Source organism: Channa argus, chromosome 17, assembly GCF_033026475.1.
Source record: "Channa argus isolate prfri chromosome 17, Channa argus male v1.0, whole genome shotgun sequence".
Taxonomy (NCBI): domain Eukaryota; kingdom Metazoa; phylum Chordata; class Actinopteri; order Anabantiformes; family Channidae; genus Channa; species Channa argus.
The window spans coordinates 9,315,960-9,341,968 of NC_090213.1; the positions used below are offsets into that span (position 1 = coordinate 9,315,960).

Below are 26,009 nucleotides of genomic sequence, written 5' to 3' on the forward strand. Positions count from 1 at the left end.
AAATGTGAATTACTTTGTTGAAAAACCTTTATCTATTGATTTTACACATTTATATGCATACCTTTTCATGCGAGATTGTCTTTAACACATCCAAAAGTCTAGTTTTAAGATTTATTTTGAAAGCAAATTACACCATTTCCGTTGTTGCTCTGTCCCTCACCATCGGTAACATTAAAGACTATCGCGCTGCACTTCCGATCAGCTGAGGTTCAGCTGACGCTACTCGACCACCTGCTGCTACGTTTGTTTACAAGCCGCCGGTGGGCACGTCGTTTGGATTCGTTTCTTAAACCATAGACACAAATAAACTAATTACACATTGTATCATGGGCGTATTAAAATATTAACCCACCTCTGAAAACGGCCTAATTGATTTGAGAATTATTTTTATTTTTTATACCACGTTCAACGATGTTGAGTAGATGAGCAAAATGAACTTGATTAAAAAAAACAGAGAGTCATAAAACGATATGCATATACCCTTACAAATCAAGATACGTGTCATTTACGAAAGCGCTGATTTCCGTGAATGTGCAATGAAAGAGTTAAATAATTTCAATAAAGTTTCAGTGTTTTGAAACAATATGGCGGCTTCCATAGTACCTGCCGCTTTGAGATACTCAGCACAATTTCTACTAAAAGGCACAGTTCTCACCTCAAGGACCTTTTCCCATGTATCAGACAGTTGCGCTGGAATTGGTAGGTGTCTTTTCCGTGTTTTTGTAATAAATGTTTTTCAGACTGCAAAATCTTGTGTGTTATAAGTTATTGCTTGTAGAATTAGAGTAGAATTTATTGAACTCCATTTAATGCCATTATTTTTATTAGATCTAATATAATTGAGATATACTTAAAGCGTTGGTAAACAACACACAGTTGTCGTTTAATATTGTTCCTTAAGGTTACACTAGTTGGAGGGCATGCAGGTCATCTGCATCACTCTGCTCGTCTGGGTCTCCAACAGATGTTTTTGTCTCTGTTGGGAATGTTGCTGAGTATGATCGCCTCGTTCAGTGTGGCTCCCTCAGGAAAGATGCTCAGCAAAGACACGTCCTCCAGCAGCTGGCACAGCTGCAGCACACCCTCAAGAATTACTGCAATAGTATCTACCGAGTACCACCTCCGCCGACATTGGACTCCAAAAACAACCACAGTCAACTTCAGAAACATCACAATTGTGGCATTACAGCACCTACAGAGGTAACAAAGCTATTAAATTGACAGATGCCAGTGAGTAATTCTGAGTCTTATAATCTCTGTCCTCACAACATTTTAGTATACCTCCCTGTTCTGTTAGCCTCTGTCACAAGTTAAGCTAACTTCCCTAAGCTAACTTAATTAGGCTGTGAGGAGCTGGATGGAAAAAGTGCATAAACAAATATTTTGAAGACCTTCACTATAGTAACAGGCCCTTCCTGTCTACAAGGTATCTGGCGTCTTAGTAACTTGTAAGGCAAATTGATCCCATGCTATTAAACACAAAACAGAACCTTCCACCTCTGTCACAAGCCCCATCCATGACCAGACTGTAAAGAAAATCACGTCACATAGTTGAAAGAAAAAGAAAAACCTTAAATGTTTAAAACTAGTAGTGTTTAATATTACTAATTACTTTACTCATTTAATATTTCTTATATAATAAACATGTAGTATTAGTTGTCACTTGACATTTGAAGTCATGATTTTTAAAATCCTTATTATTTTGCACCAAAACTGACAGGAGTAGTTTTGCATGAGTTTACATTTTAAACTAAAGATGTGTAATTCTTTTTTTATATTATGCTATGGAAACGTGAGTACATTTCAGAGGATTCTCGCACTTAAATGAAATCTTTGAACAGTGCACTAGATGGAAAAGAGTGACTCGTATCGGACACAGAATAGAATTTACATCGCAGAACTGATTTGTTTTATTCTTATTACGTTGTGGCATCTGAACTCACATTCTGTTGTTTTAATGCCTCACTGATGTTGATATTAACATATTGAGGGACTTTACAGAGTCTATAGCACTGTACTCCAGTTGTATCAGTGATGATGGCCATGAGGCTCAGGTCATAAGGAGGGTAGGGGTCTGGGAAGTGCTTTGTGCATGTGAGCTTTGGAACAGCGTAATGTAGGGGGCTGTTGTTGTTTTTAGGTCAGGGGAACTGACTGTCTAGTATTTGGTGGTGGGAGTTTTTGTTGGTTGGTTGGCTGGCACAGACACATAGGGTTAGGCAGAGATTTTGGAAGGCAGCAGGGCAGACCTCCCGCTGGGCCCGTCCCAGCACCCCTCTCACTCTTTCACCGTCCCCATGCAGTAATGAGGGGATCCCCATTGTCTGTGCCATTCTTGTCCTTTTTGCTTTTGATTCGGGACTCTGACAAATACTTTGGTGTTAGGCTACCGGCACTGGCACCCCCATCTCCTTTTGCACCTTATCTCTAGTTCTGTTTATCACACACATACACACTGGCAGGAGTACTTATGCAATTATTCGGGTTTGAATCAGGTCATACCAATGTCCTTTCAGTGTCTGTTCTCACTGTGAAAGTGCCGCCATTGTCCTCTCTAACTGACCAAGTCTGTGAGGAGAGTACACTTGACTTAATATTGACCCAATGTGGCGTTGTTTTGCGGATGGTCGGCTAACAATGGACCATTGTTTAGTGGGAGCCACTCTCTTCAAGTCAGAGTTGCATCATAGAGTCGTCCTGTACATGGTAGGCCTCCAGCAGCAAAGGACAGTTGTATAAGTTAATCTTACGTTGGACTTCCTTATTTTATTACCATCACTGACTTTAGATAAACATGTGAAACCACAGTTCTCCTGATGTCATTGTAAAGAAAAAGTGGTCATGTCCTGCATGTGAACTTTTCCACTCATGTCTATATCCTCACAGGATGTGAGACAAGGCCATAAAGATCAACTAGACACAGTCACTGAGAGACAGCCTTGTCCTTCTCCACTCTGCCATGGCAGAATGGCTACCATCCACCAATGACAATTACCCCACCGTGCCAGAGGGCTGCTTGGGAAGTCAGGGAGAAGTCACACACTATTATGCCAGAGCAGACAGAAAAGGCTTGTTGCTCTTTCAAAATTTCACTCCAGCACAGGACTCGCAGTAAGTGGAAGGGGATGGGAGGAGCAGGCAGAGAGAGAGGATGGGTAACAAGTTTGTTTTTCGTTTAGTTTTCAATCGGCTATTGTCTGCATTTACTAGAGTCAAGTGCTCCTTGTGCTTTGGACACCAAGTGCCGTGGAAACTGAGTACTATCCCCATGAAATAGTTACTAAATTAAATTTAAAGAGGACATTCCCTTCTGTTTAGGGCACAAGTTCATTCCAAAGCTATTTGCCATTGGCCAGTTAGAGAGATGTAAAATCCTCAAGCACACTGTTGTTAACCTCTATGTAAAACATGTATAAGTTGCCCTTTAAATATTCGTCAAGCTCTCCTTACATGTCATGATTAAACTGATGACACATGCGTTTACATGGCTCATCACCGCTCTTAGAGATATTTGGCTTTACTCAATATTCTCAGCTTGGTCACACAGAAGATGTTTTTTTGAAGCAAGGACCTTTTCATGATAGGAGGCAGGCAGCACAATGACTTTCAGCAGCACCTCAATGCAACAGTACCGTATCACAATTAGCAGCGCTAAACAGGCTACACAGACAAGTCCACTCCATCTCGTATGGAGACTCATCCAGTCCTCTCCGTTTTGTCTGACAAATCCCCCCATTGTTCCTCTGATGATGCTTTTCTTTCGTGGGAACCCTGGCTTGTCTTGTTGATTAGATCCCCTTTGTCTTCCCCCCCCCCCTACAGTGGGCTAGTGGCGAGAATGTGAAACCTTACACTGTAGTTGTGGCTTAATGCCTCAGCGTACTTTGTTTATTAAACGATGATTCAGTCTTATATGGTAATGAACACAAAAATGTTTATTTAGGTCACCAGCTATAGTGTTTTGTGCTTTGAATGACTAATAAATCTATTAATTTTGGATAATCCTAGTGAATTGTTATCAAATAATATGTATTATTGTTTTAAGTGACAAGCACCCTAAAACATTTATATAAAACAAACTTACTAAAGACTACAGTTATTTCCTAATTTTCTTTTTTTTTCTCATGAAGGAAGAACCTGCCCTACCACCACCACTAAAAGGCTTCTATATTTATGGGAGTGTTGGTAAGATTGTTTAAAGAAAATGTTTTTAATCAACGAAATGTATATTAATATGCCATTTTTGGAAGGTGCACATTTTTAAAACATATCTGACATCAGGACAGAAATAATAACGTCTTTCTTAATGTCCCTCTCTTTCAGGCACAGGGAAGACCATGCTTATGGATTTGTTTTATTCCTCTGTGGAAAACCCTCGTAAAAACAGGGTCCACTTCAATGCCTTTATGTTGGATATCCACAGAAGTTAGTATTATCCTCCCACTGCACAGCATCTAACTCTTGAAGGTTGGCTTTCATGACTTTATGGAAGTTTTCTGACTCCTCATGCACTGGAGTTCCTATATTTATCTCTGTGTTTGTCCTGAAGCACTCCTGCTAATTGTCTACCATTATGCATACAGGTGAAATTACTGCTTTATTCAGTATTGTCAGGGGGTTTGGGCTGCCAATGCAGGTGTGCTTTAAGATGTGTCTGACGTTTGTGTACTGCTTAAAGGGATCCATCGGAGGAAACAAAGCCTGCCAAAACGAAGGCTAGGGAAAATGTTCACCTATGACCCCATATCACTGGTTGCCATGGAGATCAGCAAGGAAATCTGCCTCCTGTGTTTTGATGAATTTCAGGTAAGTGAGTGTGTAGTAGGCACTGTGTTTGTGTTAGGCTGTTCTTAAAAATCTTTAAATAATCAATAAGAATTTAGAGTTATCTGTTTAGGAATTGTTTATATAAAAAACTTGACTTATATAATAATAATAATAATAATAATAGTAATAATGTCATTCTGATTTTTCTGTGTTTCACTCTAAAGAATCAAGCGTTAACTGGGTCAGTGTGATAAATACTAATGCATCCTTTTAAAATGTGCTCATAGGTTAAAGGAAATAGAACTTTGCGAGGATAAGCCAAACACAGTATACTGGGATGTAACACAAATGATGGCTCATAGCAGAAAGACGTTGAAGATGAGTTAATAACTATGAAAACCCACAGAACAATAAATGAAAAATTATTTCACACTGTTTGTTTGGGGTAGTAGTAACTTTATTGTAATATTAGGTCATTAATCTGAACTCAGTATTAGTGTTTGGTCCCAGCTGGTGGCTTTCCTGTTTGAACAACTGGATTCTTCAAATCTTGGCATGTCCACAAAAACAGGACTGGGGACACCTAGTGGCCTTTTGGAATATAGTAGATTTGTAAGATAACTTCCAGCTGCAGTTTAATATTCTTACTCCATAGAATTTAGTACAGTAGTACTACAACTGTATGAAGGTACAGTGTTTTCATTTTAAGTACCACGAAACTCCACCATTCAGTTAACTCAGTTATCTGGTTTTGATTTGTGTAACTGGTTTGTCTTCAAACCTACAACCAAGTCAGCCATAGTTCCTTTTTACTGGATTTGCACAAAAAAAATGTTCCTTCAGCCATTAGTGCTGAATAACTTCTCCTTATTTTGCCCTGTACTGTCAGAGGAGAGCCGCTACTGTTCTGTGTAAGGTAGTTTGTTGTTCACTGCACTACAGACATCTTTATCGTCATCAGCCAAACACAGCTGTTAGCAGCACAATATTGTTCCTCTTACTGATATCATTACAGTTAATGCTGGCAGGTCAAGGGTCACAGAAGGTGTGCTTGCTTTCTCTAATCACTCTCCATGCATCTGTGAGGATCAAGAGCAGCTCCTTTCATCCACTCTTCTTTCACATTTTAAACGGAGGTGCTGTTTGTGCGTTCTCATTGATTTGTTTTGTTTGCCGTCGCCAGCTTTGCTGTTTTTGCTTGTCGACTGTAGCTACCAGTGAATGGAGGGGAAACAAGCAGACATGTGCACGTTGTTTGTGATGCATAAACAAGAGGTTGTGAGGTTGGGAGAGTTGGGGGCGGAGGGGGTCTATACCAATCAGCATCCTCCTCCACTCAGCCATGCAAATGAGGCTCTGGGTATCAGTCGCACTCTCCTGCTTCCTTAAGTGAGTGGAGCTAGAAAGCGACTGGCGGCGGCGGCGGGTCAGATGGATCTTATCCTCTTAAATGCTAATGACATTTCTCCATTCTCTTCATTAGCGCCGTGCCATTATCAGTAATTTGTAGCCCCCTCCTTTCACACACCCCCACCCAGCTCCCCTAATGAATTCGCACTATTGAGATATCCAAGATGGAAAGATGGGGAGAGAGTAAGAAACGAGGAAGAGTGAGAAGAAACCGCTTGAGCGTCATTGTCTGAGGGCCTCAGTCACTGTTCAGCCTCTGAGAAATTGCTCATAGGTTGTGTACATAAAGAGGTGTAACATCAAAAGAGGTTTAATTTGGCACCCGTGTGCGTCGCCGTAAACTGACAGCCGCTTGAGTAATTGGATGCTCATTTAAATATCTGCATTGGCTGACCGAGATTGCACCATTATTTTTGTGTCCCACAAGTGCTACAGCAGTCCCCTCCACCTTTCTCATTCTGTGGGTACCCATTCTCTTTCCCTCTCCCCCTACTCATTCAGCAATCAATATTGCCCCTCATACTATGCCCATGTTGAGGGCACATGAATAAACAAATCCAGGTTGTATAAAAGGTCAGTTTTAAATGATTCTTTTGAAATGAAAATAAAATCCTGCGGTCGGAGGAAATGGGGACCCACTCAGAGAGACACAGAGCTTTGGCTTTCTGTTGATTCTCATTACATACACGCACACAAGTACGCACACACTAATTTGATGCCCCTAGCCACCTCTCCTTAGTGAAATCAAGGCTTTAACACAAATGTTAATCAAGTATTGGCAAGGGCAGTGGGGCTAATATGCAAAAGCAGAAGACTCTCTAGAGAATGAAAGAAGGCATATGTTCTGGGTATGGCCATTAGAAGTGCCTGTTATATACTGAAAAGTAGGTAAGAGGGGAAAAAGAGGAGAGGGCGGGACAGATACATGGCTGGAATATGATATTTTTTTTCTCATTCAAGACATCCTAATTCTTAGGCTACATATTGAAATATGCCATATAAATGTATCTCCCACTTTACTTAAAACACCAGTAGTTGATGCTTCTCCTCCAATTTTTCCCATCTTTACAGCAATAATTTGTAAAAGAGAATCACTTTTTAAATTAATTTATGTGTCATATTGGCAGTTATTCATGTGTTTGATTATAAATAATTGGCATTAAACCGATGACCTTCAGCAACAAAGGAAGCTTAATATAATTAATTTTCTTTTATAATATGCCCATCTATTATCAGTCATCATGCTTAATCAGCTGTGTTACATACAGTATGTGCTGCATTGACTACTGTGCATCACAGATTTCTTCCTGCAGGGATGTTCAAAAGAACAACTGAGGTGAAAGAGAGGGAGAGATGAGAGAATAAGACCAAAGTGAGAGCACTAGATTACTAATAGAAAGGTCAGAGCTCTTCATTTAACAGCCAGCGACTCATAAACGTCCTTGCTTCAGTGTTGTCATCGACCTTTGTTTATTGTAGACTCATGGAAATGATGTAGATGAAAAAGGCAGCGGGCAGTTGAATTGGATTAATGTATTACAACCTTGTGAAGCCTTGTGTCTAGTTCACACACACACCTTTATATGCCTTTATATGGCCAGCTTGGATAGAAGCTTTGTCTGCCACCGTGACCCCAGTCTGGATTCACATTGCTGTGTTTTCATTATTCGTTTTTTTCACTTCTTATCTTGCTCGCGTTCAGTCATTCTCACGTCTGCTCAGTTGATTAGTTGGGGTCCGCTGCCTTACTTCAGCTCCTTGTCCTCAGCAGAAAGCCGCTTCATGACCATTTGCAGTCAGTTCAAGTGGTTTAGATGTGTGTTTGTGTGCAGGGATGTGTGTAAGTGTGAATGACCAGACACAAAAGCCTGAATAAGTACACTTGATTGACACTAATCAACATGGAGTGTTGATGCCATAATTTGACTGGCACACACATGCAGTGCTGCAAGAAAAGGTAAAATTGTACAGTACATGAATGTGTGTCTCTTTTTTTTCTCTGGTTCTCTTCTTTCAGGTGACCAACATCGCTGATGCCATGATCCTGAAGCAGCTGTTTGAGACGCTGTTCAAGACTGGAGTGGTGGTGGTGGCTACTTCCAACAGATCTATTGATGGTAAGAAGACCAGCACCTGAGGGCTTGTGTATTGTACTTTGTATTTGCTTTCAGCCATTGCTAATTGATTATATTGTTATGAAACACCCAGCTCAGTAGGTAGGACATCAGTTACACTGCAGTGGCAGTAATTGAAACACTGTTACCGTAATTGTTGCAGCCACAAATATTAAAAGCTACAGTATACAGTGTATATATAAAATGTCTTACTGCTACTTTAAGAACAAACAGAAGTTTGAATCATATTACTCTATGAATTAAAATTATTATATTTTAAACTTGTCAAAGTCAATTTGCATGTTGAGAAACTACCAGAAATAACTTAAGGAGACAAACAGCAGGGATTAGAACAGCTTTTAATATGGACCCTGTTAATCAAATCTTGCTGATTCTGGATCTTTGAAAGCAATTTCAGTTTTTAATTTGTTAACCCTGGATGAACTTATCTTGTGTTTGCCCTTAAAAAAAGTACAGTAGAGTTGAAATTATCACCAGCATTCTTCTGATTGGCTAAATGTTTATGGTGCCGCTGCATGACGTAGGGGAGTTAGAAACCACCCCAGGATGCACTGACATGTTTCCAGTGAATGTTTTAGGATCATGAGTGATGTTCATGTATGACTGGTGAGATCATTTCTAATGGTCACAACCCCCTCAAAGCTTTCAAAGTGTTGTTATGAATTTGAAAATATCACTAAAATATCTTGAAAAGTAGCTTTAAATGCTTACACCATTTTCAACAGGTTTTGTAACTATCGCTTGTGCCTTACCCTCTGTTCACTACCTGGATCAGCCGTGTTCAGTCAATCAGAACGGGAAAATGTCAGTTTGGTGGTGCAAGAGGAAGCCAACTGGGAGATTAACGACTAAATTTGAAGAATCATTAGCTTTTGCCACATGCTGCCAGCATGTCACAGTGCATGGACGTTTATTTTTATAGGAAGCTCAATTCAGAAGGACTGAGAAGGTAAAACACAAACTGTAAAATATTGTCCAAAACCACATTAGCCCGAAAGGTCCACTTAACTTAATTACTTAGATACTAAAATGACATGGAATTATTCTCCTCCCACAAATTTCTCAGTTACTTCACATCTACTGTATGTCATTCACTCACTCACTTACTCACAAAGAACCAATTGAGCTTCATGAGACTACACCAACTACTCTCTGTTTGCAGCAATTAACCAGAGGAAAAGGCAAAGAACATTTGATACAGCACTCACTTTTAGAGACACGACACAGCCTTTAAACAGGCTTTGATATTTCATTTACTGGGAGCAGTGTGGGGTTGGAGAAAGAGTGAGCAAGATGGTGATCAAGGTGGAGATAAATGCATGATGTGATATCTGACGTCTTTCTTTTCAGGGAAGATGTTTATGTCTCAAAGCCTTGAGTGGGTATGAAGCGACTGGCAGTGAGATGGCTCTCGTAGACAAAGACGCACGTCTCTGATATTTACTAGCTCTTAAGAACAAAGCGTCAAAACAGGCAAAGTTGATAGAGAGCCTACTTAGTATTAATTACATGGTTAATGGAACACTGAAAGCCATAAGAGACAACTGGACATGAAAAGCATACATTTTCCATCTTTATTGATGTGGAGATGCTGGTATTAAGAAGCCCTAGTTGCAATTGGAGAATGAGTTGAGAGACAGGGTTTTGCTAGAATGACTAAAGTAGCATTTTGTTGTTTTTAATGTACTGATGGAGTTTAATAAGATTGAGAAGCACCAGGAGGATAAATGGTGTCTTTTTTTTAAGTGGACACATTTAGTGCACAGAATTTCATATGCTCTTCGTATTAATGAGCTGCGCTTATTTTGATTACCCTAAATATGTTTTTGCAATAATTATAATTGACTAATTAGAATTTGTTGCACCTATTAACATTATAAGTAATAAACAGTGTCGTGTCAGATAGATTACAGCTGGCTCCAGGTGTGATTCAGCACACGTATCTTAGGTGAATATTTTCACATTTTGAAAATAACTATGTTAATAATGATTATCCAGGGGTAAAAAAAAATATTGCCTTACCTGTAGCTCCAAAGTTCACTTATACAACATTATATCTGATTTAGAAATTTTCTGAACCGAACCTAGAAATAGTCTTGCCCTGTAAAACGTGTTATCCTTACATTTTAAAAAATATAGAGTTAACGTTGTAATTGGTGAGTTTTAATGCAGATTTGTTTTATAACATTTGGACATAGCCAATCTCATTGTTTCCTATATATTGAGCTGAGGTAACTGTCTGATAGTTGTAGCTTTATATTTAATGTAAAGATATGACAATTGTATTGATCTTCTCATCTTAAGTGTATGGGCGAAAAAGTTTAACAAGATTCTGTTACACTAGCAGCAGTTATCTTTAACACTCCATTTTAGTGTAAGAATTTTGACGTGAGTATTACTTGTGTGTTTGGTCCCACTGTACTAATCTTGAGCCCAAACATCAACAACAAGCACTTCTTTGCATTCGCAGCTGGAGAGACCTTAAACTTCAATGTGTGTATGTGTGTGTGGCTGTGTATATGTGTCTTTGTCCGTGTTTGTGTGTGATTCCCTATCTGTTTTATCTGTCTATCAGGGATGCTACTTCAGATGTAATTTGTTCCAGCCGAGCTAATTGAAACCCCTATTCAGCAAGCTGCTGTGGACATTGTCCGTGCTGAAAAGGCGACAGTCCTTTCTCTCGCCACCATTGTTTGGGAATGTAATGAATTTTATGTTGCTGCCGCTGCCGGTAGAGAAATCCATTTTTCTCCCCTGGTCCCAGTCCTTTTGTCGTGCCTCCCCACCCATCCTTCAGTTCATCAATAGCCACTTTATCTGCCAATCTGTGGTGGGGGAATGACATTATTAGGAGGCTAAACAGCAGCTCTAATACAAGCCCTCCCCTCCTCTTTCAGATCTGTACAAAAACGGACTTCAGAGGGACACCTTCCTACCTTTCATCGACGTGCTGAAGGTAGTGACAAAGTCATCCCTCTTTCTTGTCTTGTTAATTTATTCACTTGTTTATCACACACATACACACTTGCATGTGCACCTCTGTCCCTCTGTCTGTCTTTTTGCAAGTTGCTCTTTAGAGGTTTGATGTTTTCTGCTACCTGGATGCCTTGCACCGTGTCACAAAGCTGTCTTTGATCATACCAGGGCACACTGAAAGACTCGCAGAAAGAGCGAGTGAAAGGTAGAGAGAGATGGAAAAAGCGTGAGTGAGTACAGGTAGTGTGAATGGGAGATGGGTAGATGAGCCGAGTGACTGACCCAGACTGCTTGCATTTCAAAAGTAAAGGGGGGCGAGAGGAGAGAGGAGCGGTGAGGTGGTTTGTATTTCTAGCAAAAAATCTACTTTGCAATTTAAGCAGGTAGCACCATTATCCTGCCTGCATCTCAGATGACCATTGATGTGTTTGGAGTGACCATGATCATAAATAATTGCATAATAATTTGTTGTCATGCATTTTGCAACAGAGGAGGGCAGCATTCTTGCACCTTTTATTGGTATTTAATCTAGATAATTAAAACAAACAATATCCTGCTGCAGTGTATTTGGGCATAAATGTAAAACAATTTGCTTTTCAGCATTTAGAAGACAGAAATCTTGACTAAAGGGGGAGGGGGGATTATTGATAGCTTTAGGGCCATTCACTATGTACTATTCAGATATTGAGTACATACACTCAGTTGTACTGAAGTTACCATGATGACTTTGGTTGACCATACTTAATTATTAGTTATTTATACAGGATACAGGGTTTGTCAGTAATAAACTTGACTTCTGTTTTTTTAATTCTTTCTCTTTGAATATAACAAGCAAGCGCTTTATGAAAATACAGCTCTTGTAGATACATATATATTTATACACAGACATGTAATCAGTAGGTTTTGCGGAGTCGCATGAAGCAGCAGATAAATGCTCTCAACATCACTACTCAGTCAGTTCTATAGGTTGGTGGAAAAAACATTTTTTAAATTGCATCTATTTATTTACTTGTATTATCATTGTTTTAGCACATCTGGTCTCAGGTTTGTTTCAGAATATGCAAAAAAACGATGGTTTGGTTCTCTATATAAGCCTTCTGTATTGTTAAGCATGTTAAAAATACACAAAAAAGTAGGAAAAAACTGATTTAACATAGCATCATTTTCAAGAAATAATGTTTTAGCTATTAAAAATTCCTGTACATGTCTATAACCATCTTCCTGTATGTTTATGTGTTAATGTGATGGTAAAGGAATTTGTGTCCTCTGAAATATAATTTTTAACCTGTTTGGCCTCAAGATGCCATTACTGCTCAGGTTCTAGATATTATAATTGTTGCCAGACTACCGTGATCACATTACATGTAACCCGTTACCATACAAAACTCTGTGTTATTGTACGCAAAAAAAAATCAATAAATTCCAACATAGCAATATTGATCTACAGTGCCCAGGTCCCAGACCTCCAGTGTATCTTCAGAGACACACATGTATGGACAAACACAAATGGAAATCCTCTACAGCCAGGGAGGCCTTCAAGTCACCCTGCTCTACACTTACTCTCCCACCCTTGCTATCTCTAATCCACCCTCATCCTGGTCCGGAATGCCTGTTGTCCCTCTCTAACCCTGCACTACCTCCTCTCTTTCAGGGTCCCATGTTCCCCTTTGTCAGGCCATCTGGTTTTTGGGGTCAGGGGCTTTTTAGGGGTGCAAGGCACTCTCTATAACAGGCTATTCTGTAAAGTTAAACCGTGTTTTAGTGGGGTCATGCTGCTAACTAGCTGACCCTTAATAGATTGAATTAATGCTTGCAGGGAGCAGCCATGTGGGTTCCTTCTCCCCCATTGCAGCTCGCTCTTGTATGTGCATGCCTGATTTTGTCTATAGTGAGTGAGGGAGTGAATGAGGGCATTAGAAAGTAAAAAAAATAGCCTCTGACCTCTCCTCCCTTTCACCTGAGCTAGTGTGGTAGGGGTTAATCCACTGCCTCCGTCTGCCTGGGTTAACATCTTTATTAGTCCATTGACTTCTGATTAGCACCCCATCCACCCACAGACACCTAGTTTCGCAAAGGTGCAAACAACGAATCAAATGGAAAAACAAAAGTTTTAGGTACAACCACTGGCCAGGCACGGAAATCAAAATGTCACTGAACTTAAAAATCCCTCAGTTTTGGTTTGTTTCTACTTTTTCCATTCAATTAGTCATATGTAATTTCTTGTCCATTTCAGCATCTATGTAGACTCCATCTGGAAATCTATTCAGTTGTTTAGGCTCCTTTTGCTTTGTAGCCATGGCAAAGCTTGGAGTTCTGTAAAATACAGGGTTTAAGGGCTTTTTTAATGGACACTGCCAGTATTGTAACTAAGACACTCTTTCTCCCTCACAAACTGTTCTCCCTCTCCACTCCACTTTTCATCGGCCATCCTTTCTGTACTGCTCTATCCCCGCTCTTTATTCTATCACTATACTGTTCTGCTCGCTGGCTTTACTCACCCAAGGTCAGGTCTCTGTATTTTGGAAGCAGAATAGTGACTTTATTTTCCCTCCGATTGCTGTTGTGCACAATGTTGCAGAGGAGGGAAAACATGACAACAACCCTGAGGCAACTTTGAGTATCTGTGGGTGCTGTTTCTTTTGATCTGCTCTGCTTCTCTTTCTTGGTGCCATTGTTAATAATTGCTATGTGCTTACAGTTGATGAGAGAAAAAGAAATATATAAATAATAACAGGATGATAGAAAAAGGAAAAAATGGAGGAATGAGAGGGATGTGGTCCTCCAGTGGAGACCTTGGTGAGAAGGACTGCCTGTGAAAAGCCGGCAGCCTGCCAGTTGAAATGAAGTGGATGTTGATGTTTGATGACTGTCATTGTCTTCCATAGCATTTAATGGCAGGACAGTGCCTCTCACTGTGTGCCTCGAGGGCGTACCTCACTTCTTTTATATCTGTGTCTTCTGGTCTAAAAAAAAAAAAAAGAAAGAAACTGAGCAATTAATAAAAGACAAATCAATTGTTCTCCTTTTTGAGCATCAGGAATTCATTCTGGCTCTGTATTTATTGTCAGAATTTTAATTGATCCAATTACCTCAGCTTGTAATTTCCTGCTGCCTAACTGATGTTTTCCTGAGTCAGATGTGGGTAATCAAGCTTGCATGCACACAGAGGTGCATTATACTGTATTCATTTGTAAAGCTGCCCATCTGCAATTTGAAGGTAACTCTTAACTAACTTTCCTAACATGTACATTTCAAACCCTTTTTATATACTTGTTCTGCTCTCAGCCTCTTTTATACCCTTGATCAGCCCACTTGCCTCTTGATGTTCTGTCCTTTTTTCACTTTTGTCATCAAGCTAAAAAGACAGCCAGGTGTATTGAAATGCTTTCTCAGTCTTTTTTACTAACGTGTTTACCTGAGCACAAACAGGTTTTTACACCTTCTGAATACGTTGTTGATGTGTTCAGACAAGGCCACTTTACACTTGGACTTTTAAAGTGCATCACATGACACATCAGAACTAGTGTCTCAGAATACTTTTATATAAAATTAATGAATTGGAGGTGGGAAATGTTGAGAATATACAATGCCTAAGTAGTGAATGATTCGGATTTGCTGTGCAGATCTGGCTAGTTTTAGTTTTAGGTGGTGGAATGGTTAGTGCTACCACCTCATAGCTAGAAGGTCCCTAGTTCAAATCTACCTTCCGGCTGCAACCATTCTGTGTGGAGTTTGCATCTTCTCCCTGTGGTTGCATGAATTTTCTCTAGGTACTCCGATTTACTCTTACAGTCCAAAGACATGCATGTTAGGATAATTGTTGACTCAAAAGTCCCCATAGGTGTGAATGTGAATGGTTGTCGGTCTGTGTATGTCTCTGCGTTTGCCCTGAGATAGACTAGCAACCTGGATGGATGGATTGAGGCTAGTTTACGCTATGGTGTACGCTAAAATATCCACAACCCTACCTTTTATTATCTTATGTTCTACCAATGAGTTATTTGCAGTCATTAAGCATTTTACAATACATTAATTTTAAAACACGAGACAGTTTTCAAGGGTAAATAACAAAAATATTTGTATTAACATGCATATATGCACAGCAACAGCAAAAAGCTTTTATTTCAGAACAAAGAAGCATGTTCTTATGGCCAGAACATGAGCTAACTGAGATATTTATCTTTTTAACTCAGCATCGATACTACAGTGTATGTAGTAGTATGTAGTGTATGTTCGATTTCTGGGTACAGTAGTTTTGTTACGTATTGATTTATATGCTGGTCTTGAACGGGAAGTTATACACATAAGGTACTGTGAAGTACCACTGCATATGTGAAGAAGCTGTTTGAAGCCTTTTGATGTCCCTCAAAGGTTGGTCGGGAATGAAAATAAATTGTTGCATTGTGGGTTATGTAGGCAGTGGGTTTTCACAAGGAAAAAGAAAAATACAATTGTTCTGGTTCAGCTGTAATGATGCTGACCCGGGAGTGCAATACTGAATTGGTTGACAACTCTTTAATCATCTGTTGGAGATGATTAAAACAGTATTCTGTTGATAAACCATTGATTTACAATTTCAAAGCTGCTGTAGAGCTTTCAATACTGAAGTTGCTCAGCTGCACGATCCCTTTCTTATGTCTGTGTTGGCTCCAACATGTGGTGCCTCTATTGGCCAGGTGCAGGTAGCACAGTCTCCACCATGTTTCATTTGAATTTTGGTTTAGGGCCTGAGCAGAGCTTGAGAGGGGCTTAGGGCGGGGGGTCCAGAGGGTTCCTGGATCAGGAAAGGTGGGGCCTCCAACTCAAAAGATGTTTCCCCAAGAGGAGCAGCCGAGGCAGGGGGAGGTTGTGAGAACGACCTCGCAGAACAAACCATCGCTGGCCCAAGGCAGTCACACTTTAAGGGAATAGATCATTAGGTGTAATTAGGGTGTTCACATTGTCACGTACCCCCCTGACTGCCCAAGAATGAATAAAATCAGCAGATACCCCCCCAAAACTCACTCACACACACACACACACACACACACACACACACACACACACACACACACACACACACACACACACACACACACACACACACACACACACAGCAGTTCCCCAGTTAGTGAAAACACTTTGATGTCAGAAGAGTCGTCCAGAACTTTCCAGCATAAAGGCAGTGTTTTAAGCTTTCTCTCTTCTCTCCCCTGTCTCTCTCTCTCGACCCCTCTATCCCTCCCTGCGTCCTTTCTTCTGTCCCTCCACACAAGCCTGTATGACACACATGGTTGAATGAACGACAACCTTTCCCTCCTCCCCTCTCCCCTTCTCTCCCCCCTTCATCTCTTTTTCAGCCTTCCCACCCCACATTTCTTTGAGGCCTGGTCAATGCTCTGGACCAAACAAAAAAAGCATCAAATGTTTTCTGCTGCTGCGTAATGAGGGAGTGGACCTCATCAGGGCCCAATAGTCAGCTATCCTTGGCTTTTGTTCCAGCTCAATGGCACCGCGCTCTTTGAAAAACTCAAAAGCAACTTTTTGAGGAGTAAAGGATAGAGAAAGATATGTTGTAGAGGGAGCAGGCGCAGAGGGGAGTAGAGACAGAGACCAAAAGAAAAGCCACTCTGTTTTTATGCTAAACGGCTGTCCAGAGAGAGCAGTGGACAACTCGGACAATGACATGATTGGAGCTACATGTGTTTGGATGACTTTCTTCTAAAGAGACTCTGATTCTCACGTCTGTCATCTCACTCCCCGGTTTCTCCCTCCCTGCATGTGTCTGTGAGCTGGTGAATACATCTTTGCAAGTAGTGAAACTCTTAATTTGAGGTGCTGCTTCCATGCTGTGGGTGCACCACACTTAGGACTAGTTTTCGTATCACAAATGACTCATAAGGCATAACTCATTATTATAATAAACTTAGGGCTACAGCAAACATAATTTTCATTAGTTTAATGAAATGAATAATAATAAATGACTAAAGTCACAGAGTCAACGGGAAACATAAGGTTTGAGTTTGACTTTTATAATCTCTCCAAGCAATTAGTGAGTTAGCAAATGTCTTTGACAGGACATAGCACTTCAAACACAGTGAATACAAGTGTGTTATTTTTTTTAACCACAGTATTAATCATTGGAGAAACCCTTAAGTTTACAAAACTATCTTTGACTAAGGATTATCTAAAATGCTTCCTTCATTACCTGATTGTTCTTCTGCTCAGTAATATGTCATAAATTGCTGCAAAACCACTGATGCCTCAGTTAGTTCCTGAACTCCAGTGTTATGTCTTCAGAATCACTTGTTTTGCAGAGAGCACAGCCTAAAGATATTTAAGAAATAAGACACTAGAAGAGAAAAGAAATGGAATGGAATAAACTAAGGAGACAGTGACAGGGAGATAAAACTATAAGTTGCAAAGTAGACTGACTAGGCTTGGAGTCTGTGAGAGGAGTGTGCAGCGGGGGGAGAGACAAGACCACAATGTGTAGGCGGATGAAATCTTGGAGGAGTGAGAACTTGACAATCCCCTCAAGATGGATAATCAAGTAATGACCCGCAGGCCTCAGACTCATCTGATTATAAATAACCAATGGAATCATCATCACTGATTGTGTTCCCAGTCCTCCTTCTTTACCCTCTCTTATTTGTACCTCGCTCCTCCGTCAAGAAACGCATCAGCCGTCTTTACCGTAGGTAGAGACAGTTCATAAAGGGAGGGAGTAGAAGATGGCAGGAGAAAAGACAAACTGAGATTCTAATGATGTGGCAGCGATAGTGACAAGTTTTTTTTCTTCTTCTTCTTCTTTTTTTTTTTTTTCCTTTTTGGAGGGACTATTTACCCGTTGGTGGGGTCACAGTAGGTTGATGAAATGACACCTCCCTTTTGTGCGTGGGGGAGGGCGAGTTTGTCAGGTTGTTATTAAGACTGATTCAGCCAATTGGCTCAGAGTGGGAACCCCGTTTGTGTGAGCGGACACGGAGATAAAAAGTTGACAGCAGAGAAGAATAGAGTATTTCCGTCCCCTTGCTTTGTGATGATTACTAATTATCCTGCAGCTTAAGGAGGCCAGTGGCAGAAATTCACTGATTTCATAATTTACTGGAGCTGTCGCTGAATAGCCAGGCAATGGCTTGGATGGGATGATATGCAATTCCTTTCTTTTCTTTGATAGAATGGTGGAGATGATGATTATAGTTTGTGCTGTACTCCCTGACATGAATCCTGTTGACGTTTTACACTATCTGGAAAAGTTTGAACTCTGCATCACAAGTTCACCCCTGCTATAACACACTTGAATAGCTGCAGGAACAATAGATCAACTCAATAAAGCATAAAGAGGTGCCATGAAATCCCAGAGCTGTCAGAGAAGAGTAAAATGTCAGCTGCCTTCTGTAGTTGCTCTTTGTCTGTTTTATTATTTATAGTTAGACAGAACCAGCGACACAAAACTCTTATGATCCACACTTTGCATGACTACTGAACTACCTGTTGGCACTTAACATACAATAACATATGGGAAATCCAGTAATGTATAATTTAGAGAACCAAGAATTTAGGTAGGAGTTAAAAATAACAGATTTAACACACAGATTTAGTCATCATAATATTTTTTGGACAATAATCTAATCAGGCACTGTATTCAGGCTTCTTTATCTGCAAATTTCCAGTTTTACACTATACTGTTGTTTGCTTCTGTATGCAAGAAGTACATAACTCCAATAAAAACAAACGCATACAGTATTCATAGAAATGTGTGAAAAGTTAACTTGCACAAAGTATTGCACTCTGCACACTAAATGAAAGAAACTGCTTATAGCAACCATTAAACTGCTGATAATATTCTTTTGTACTAGTTTGGTTTGTAAAATGGTGAAAAATATCTAATGCAATATCTAAAACAAGACAAGCAGTCCAAAACCCAAAGGTATTCTGTGACATGAGGAAAAGTAGGGTTTAATAAGTTGTAAAATGTTATATAAAATGTATTATTGCAAACATTATACAGTAGGCAAACAAGATGATAACCAAAAAAAATGATAGTGAGAGATGAAGTAAGACACAAACATACATATGAAAAGTCTTTTTTTTTTTGTCACAGGACATGGACAACACACTAAAATAATGTATAGTCAAGTATTGTTTTTACATTTTCATATAGTGAGCTTTGAATTTGATTATAATCGGTTTTACATACAGCAACATAGCTTTTAAACATAACCATACCTACTCTGAATATTTGCCTATTTGACATATGTTTCATACTGTCCTTATCAGTATTTGTTTATGTACATGTGCATGCGTACAGGAGTACTGCCACACCATCTGCCTTGACACTGGGACTGACTACAGGATGCTGGACAAGGCTGCAGCTGGGAAACTCTACTACCTGTAAGACACACATACACCAATATCAGAACCATTTGCTATTTGTGGTCTAGCTCAGCTGAGAGGTTGTGCAGAGTGCTGGTAAAAGAAGTCTACAACAAGCATTCACATACACACGCACACACACACAAACACACAAGCAGACGAACATGCACAGGTACATGTTTGTGTGCATCATCTAGTTAGATTTCTTTTATTTCTTTTTTTTAATGATAGAAAGAGAAGCCAAACAGATGGATAAATAGGGAGGAGCACACTAGGAGATTTGTAAAGACCCACATTACCTTGACAGATCCATGAAAAGAATAAAAGAATCAATAGAATATGAGAAAATGGTAGAGCTGTAAAAGCCAGTTTTCTATTTTCCTCATTACATAGTGTTAGGAACACACACATGTGACATGAATGACACTGCTGTTGCTTATCGCTGCATTGGAGCTTTCAAGCGCTTTCGTCTTTTCACTGTATGTAAATAGAGCGCATCACCCTCTTTTTACCTGGAGTTAAAACACAGCACACACAAATACACACACACACTTTTCAAACTCATTTTGATGTATATTCACACACTAATGCTTGTGTTTAGAGCCTAACATCCTGTTTTTTTACTGATGGAGTGAAAAGCTAAGTACCCCCATCCTGTACTCTCCTTGCTGCCACCGTTTGATGTGGCCACTTCAGCATTATTAATTTCATATGCTATTATGCCTGATCTGTTTCATTGCCTGTGTGTGTTTGGGGGGGGGGTCTGGTGTAGTACAGAGGAGCCTGGAGCGGAGGCCTTCTTGGATGCGTTGTTTGAGGAGTTGGCGTTAAGACAAAAGAGTGGTAAGGAAGTTTAAGGAAACAACTTGTAGGAAGATTTATCTGCTCTTTAGATGTCTTTGTATGTGCTCTGCTACTTAAGGAGACCTCAGTACTTTATATGCCCTAGTAAATCATGTAATTTGAGGGGGCAGGATCACACTTTCATCATGTCCCGTGTTCAGCAGGTGAAGAGCAACAGTCAATAAAGTGATAAAAAGTCAGTTTAACTGCATTAAAGCAGTGAGCAGCCTGTTGGTATATTTGGATTTGGTGATATTTCTTATTTTATGGGATAACTTTGAACAAACAACAACAAAACAATTAAGTCAGTAAATAGTTAGTGTATGTCTTGATTTAAAAACAGCTGGACACTCCAGGTTTTATAGTATTTATGGCAGAACAGTATCTATGGGACTGAGTCAAAGAAAAACTCCATAATGCTCTTGTTTATGGCCATGAACATGTCACTCAGTGCAACCACGGTTCACTGATGTGTTTATAGGTTTATAAACACTCTAAAATATGGAGCAGAGACAGAAGCTATATGAGACATTGGCTGACTAATAATCCCCCCCTTTTTTTTTTTTTTTATCAATTGACTATTTCTTATAATCTGTTTATTGGATTTGTTGATGCCCAATTCACACCCTTTATTGGAAGTTTCTATACTTGGTTGAATTAGTTTTAGAGACATTCGCTGTTGCTGTCTTCTGAGTATGGGTATTTACAATATATAGCTATTCCTTTATATTCTTCACGTCTTGGTCCCTGATTTGTAAAGTGACAACAGAAGATTAATAGCAGGAGGATTTGACTCCTGTGGGTTCAGATTAACTTTCCTTCCTACGTGTGTGTGTGTGTGTGTGTGTGTGTGTGTGTGTGTTGCCATAGTTACAGGTCCTCGGCTGCTCACAGTGCTGAGCAGAGATGTGATACTAAAAAAGACCTGTGGGTCCATCGCCGACTGTACTTTTGATGAGCTGTGTGGCAGAGTGAGTGTTTCATCCTTCATTTTTCTCCAAATTATTTTCTCAATTTGCTTCATCACTGGCATTCTGTACATGTATAAATGCTGGTTCAGTAGCTGCACAGTAACAAAATGCATAGTTAGAATACAAGAATGGAGCCAGACTTAAATGCTGACGTCAGTTTCTCCCTGTTTAAACATCGTTTTTTGCATTTTGCCTTAAAGAGTGTTTACAGGGAGTAAAAAGATACATGAAACCTGTGACTTAACTTAAACCACAAATATCTCCGTCCACAGTTTGGATCATGAACAAGCTTGGAACCAGGACGGTCTTATTCTCTTTTTGACTCATAAACACACACAAATACAGCATATGCTTACACACTCACCAATAATCAAAACTGCTCATATTCAAAGCACTTCTCCTGCCTCTTTATTGCCTCTGCGTTCTGTTCCTACCCTCATCTATGTACTTATTGTCCACAAGCCTTTGCTCTCAAACTAAATCACCTTCCCTCCATCTCGGTCCTATTTTCTGCTCAATGTCAAAAAGCAAGTCTATTGACAATTCTGTGAATAGTTGTGCCTGTTGTGCCTAACATAAAGCAGTGTAGTACAGTAATCAGCAGTGCATGTGTAAAGTCTCAAGTTTAATGAATAGCTGTGAGCTTTTGCAGCCATCTGAGCTTCAAGGCTTCTTGTGATCTATGTTGGCACATCCACATTAGTTTTGAGAGCAATCATCCTGAATGGCAAAGAACCAAGGACAGGGACTAAACTGACATCAGCCTGAGCCTTTTACACAATGTGCCTTCATTGTATAGTTTTTTTTTTTTTTTTTCAGCAAAGCGAGTCCAATATTCACACTGCATGGGCCTGTGTGCCTTTATGAAGCAGCTGTACACATGTGCTACTCTGGACTATTTACTCTCTGCACTGCTGCAGTGTGAAGATTAGAATGTCAGGTCCAAATGAATTCTGATATGTAACCTGTGTGGCTGTTTTCCAGCCTCTGGGGCCCAGTGACTTCCTTGAGTTGGCACGCCATTTTGACACCGTATTTATTCGCCATGTACCCATGATGACACTGTTGCTGAAGGACCAGGCGAGACGTTTCACCACACTAATAGATATCTTCTATGATAACAAGGTATCCAGCTGACAAACTACTGATTGGATTGGTTCTAAAAGTAGTACTTAAAACTTATTGTTTCAAAGGTAGTTTCGTGTGTTTATGTTTCCCTACTTGGGAATATTACTTCACTGTTGAATCCCTCACATTATTTTCCCATTATATGCCTAAATTAACTATACACTACTTGTCGGTGGCAAGTGGGCACCCAGCCATTGTACCCATGTGTGATGTAATTGTCCCAGAACCATGGGCATTAATATTTTGCTATTGTATAACTCCACATGATTTAACACCTGGCAGCAGAGGTTGAGTCTCACTGAGCCACAAGAGAATCTGTGACTACATCAGGCCACATACCATCAGTGCCAAAAATCACTAACACTGGGCAATAAGAAGTTACTCTATGTTAGGTTAACCTATGTTAAGGTTAAAGGGAATGGAAGCTCTTCCATGCAGAACTTAAAAAACCACATGTAGTAACGGTAAATGCTGTCACCCAGAAGATAATCACAAAATGTTTCTGTAGCTTTGGAAATAACCAAACCCGAAACATGAAAAGCGTTCTGTTGATGATACATCCTAACTTACATCTTAACCAAATTGCCTCACATTCAGTTTTGTTACTCGGATTAAGAGCACACGAAGTAGAAAGAGCCGGAGTGAACTACTACACAACTTTTTATGTTAAAGACTTAGTGGTGATTTCTTTTTTACGGTTTTGTTTGTTTTGTAATAATTTGCACTTCTAGTCACACCTCTGCCATTTACATCCTGGAAGTTGTTTTTCTCAAATATGAGAAGTATCAATCATATTGCTGTGGATTCAAGTTTATCATACTGTAAAGTTTGAGCCCAGACACAGTAGTGCAGTAGCAGTTTCCTTCTCTATATTATTTACTGTGAATTGGAAATGCAGTGCATGGTACAAATTTAAGATAGAGTGTAATATTTGCATGATTTCATCTTAAATTGGTATTGACATTGGGTGGCAAAAATAACAAACTATTGGTGGCTGTAATATTACTACAGAAACAGTAAATCGTGCATTACCACTTAACACTGCACTAACTTTACATTGACTCACTTTTTATGCCCGGTAATTTCATCAATGATTACCTTATTATATGGAAGAGGAAATTTGATTCTGTAAAAAACTCAATATGCACTTAAATCATCTCAGGACTACAATAAAACACCTCACATTGACCTGAAGTATAAGTACGGTCATTTTAAGAAGGCAATGATGAATGGTTCACCACTGACATTCAACACTGATTACAGGAAACGGCTACTTTATCATTAGTAGTATAGTAAGCAACCCCCATAAACAAACGTGACATTCCTTTATCTGATCTTTCTCTGCTTCCCTACATATCCCAGGTGAGAGTCGTGCTGCTGGCTGCGGCTCCATTAGACCATCTCTTTGTCCACTCTGCAGGTGAAGACGAGAGGGACCGACAGCTGCTAGATGACCTGGGCCTCAGAGGGGTAAGATCACACCCTCAACATCAGAACATACCAAGTTAAAAAAAAAAAAAAAAAAAAAACAACTGGGAAACTGTCAGTATTTATTAGTAATTATTTATTTTGCATTTCTTTTAACTTAGAAATTAGATGCTGTATGTTTCCACAACCTGAAACCCATAAAAGAAGTCACATTTCTGTGAGAGATCAGTTTGACTCATTTGCCCTTTAATAAGGATACACAAAGATGAATAAGCTGTTTGTACGTTTTATAAATTACAAACAAATTAAAGGGGCTCGAGACAATATTTCTTTTAACTTTGTTATTTACTTTGTTCACCATGTTTTTAGCTTTTTTGGCTTCATAACAATCTCCTGTAAACACTTAATTGTGAATTATGCTGAGATATTTAAAAGTGCGAATGTATGATCGAGGTTTTTCATCCAAAACATATTTTTCCTAATTAATGTGATTTCTGTTTTTAAAAGCTAATTTTAAAAGGGTTTTTTGAACTTTTACTGACAATAGAAATGCCACAGAGTTTAAATTTAAAATACATTTCTGTGTACCAGCTGTTAACGCTCTGCCTGCTCTCTTCAGGAGGCAGCAGAGCACCTGACACTGTTCACAGCCGAAGAAGAGATCTTTTCCTTCCAGAGGACCATCTCAAGGCTGACGGAGATGCAAACAGAGTTGTACTGGATTAAGGGAGATCGCTCTCATAGCAAGAAATACAAGAACACGTAATGTCCTTTTCTGACTTTTCAGTATAATTATGTTCCTCCAGATAACACTCACTAGCTGCTGACACTGCAAAAGCAAAAGGTTCTGACTAGCAGAAATATTGTTTTCCTTTGGATCTGACTTCTCTTCATTGTGTGCATGTGTTATATCAGGTGTACTCTCTCCCCCTTGTGGACAATTTATTTTGAAAAGTGTGAAGCCCTCTAACGTGTGGAAAATATAGCAGGGAGAAAGGGGGGAAACTGTTTCTCACAGTAGCTGGCTACCGCCCTCTAGTGATGAGTTTGAACTGTTGAAAAAGTTGTTTCTGTTTTTCAAAATACTATCAGTCGGAAAGTAAGCTGGTATAATTATATAATGTTATACATGAATCCAACTGTTTAATGAATCAGCTTTATTTTCTGTTTTCAGGAAAAAAATTATCTTTATGCTACATTGTAAAATATGTTAAAGAGCAACTTAAGCAACAGAAATTTAGTTTCCTTCCTACTGTATGACTTTTGTTTCGGGGGAAGAATAATATGAATTGTATGACACATCATTCTGCCTTTCTCTATGGTAAAGTATCACTGTGCTTTTAGAATAAAAACTCCTCCAAATGACATCATATGGTTGACTTCTTGACTTGAGATGAAGTTATCTGTGGGGTTCCCGGGATCAGTTTGAGTAAGACTGCAACCTCCATAATATGTAGCCTCCAAATGGAATCATACGAAATAAAAATAAAAAATTCCAAATGCATCATATGGAGGAGTACTGTAAAATGCAGAGGAAAGTTTAATACCATTAAAATCCATGTTGTCCCTAAACTAGAACAATTAGGCAGCAAGTGGAAAATGGCTGAAGTCCCTCTAATATATTCCCGTTTTCTTAATCAAGGAGAAATATTTTTACGTTTGTGCTATGATTAGAGGTGATGCTGTAAGCTGCAAAGTGCAGTGAAACATTTTAATATAACCAAACCTAGACTAAATAGTGTGTGTTTGTGTGCAAAATCAACAGTCAGATCTGATTCAAGAAACCCTACTAACTCCAGAAAAATTATATAAATGTATTTTGTAATATAAGTTTTATTCAATGGATGTCAAATGTGATTTTTATTTTTTTTTAATTGCAGCCATGAAAATTTTGTTTTTATTCCTGAATTTTATGAGCGTTGTATTGAGCAGGTATTTCCATTTTACAGTAGCGTGTGTTATGATTTTCACCATAAGCTAGTATGAAAACATG

At 39.4% G+C, this 26,009-nt stretch overlaps 1 protein-coding gene across 3 annotated transcripts; it reads left to right on the forward strand.

Annotated features, from left to right (window-relative positions):
* The first annotated feature begins 221 nt into the window (after positions 1–221).
* afg1lb (AFG1 like ATPase b) lies at positions 222–25,381 on the forward strand. 3 transcript variants are annotated; one of them, XM_067481387.1, is made up of 13 exons: positions 222–699; positions 902–1,200; positions 4,131–4,185; positions 4,324–4,425; positions 4,679–4,806; positions 8,195–8,294; positions 11,210–11,268; positions 19,582–19,664; positions 20,419–20,489; positions 21,366–21,460; positions 22,445–22,585; positions 23,951–24,058; positions 24,636–25,381. In XM_067481387.1, exons 1-13 carry the CDS (start codon positions 585–587, stop codon positions 24,780–24,782), a joined length of 1,503 nt encoding a protein of 500 aa, XP_067337488.1. In that variant the 5' UTR covers positions 222–584; the 3' UTR covers positions 24,783–25,381. The 3 variants fall into 3 exon arrangements, with proteins under 3 accessions (XP_067337488.1, XP_067337489.1, XP_067337487.1); XM_067481388.1 differs by having other exon boundaries at positions 965–1,200; positions 21,360–21,460; XM_067481386.1 differs by having other exon boundaries at positions 223–699; positions 21,360–21,460.
* Positions 25,382–26,009: the final 628 nt, after the last annotated feature.

Excerpts from the sequence above, each read along its gene's own strand:
- afg1lb (XM_067481386.1), top strand. The coding sequence starts at position 585 with ATGGCGGCTTCCATAGTACCTGCCGCTTTGAGATACTCAGCACAATTT. Across the intron at positions 11,269-19,581 it reads CTTTCATCGACGTGCTGAAG|GAGTACTGCCACACCATCTG; the intron begins GTAGTGACAAAG and ends GCATGCGTACAG. Across the intron at positions 22,586-23,950 it reads ATATCTTCTATGATAACAAG|GTGAGAGTCGTGCTGCTGGC; the intron begins GTATCCAGCTGA and ends TACATATCCCAG.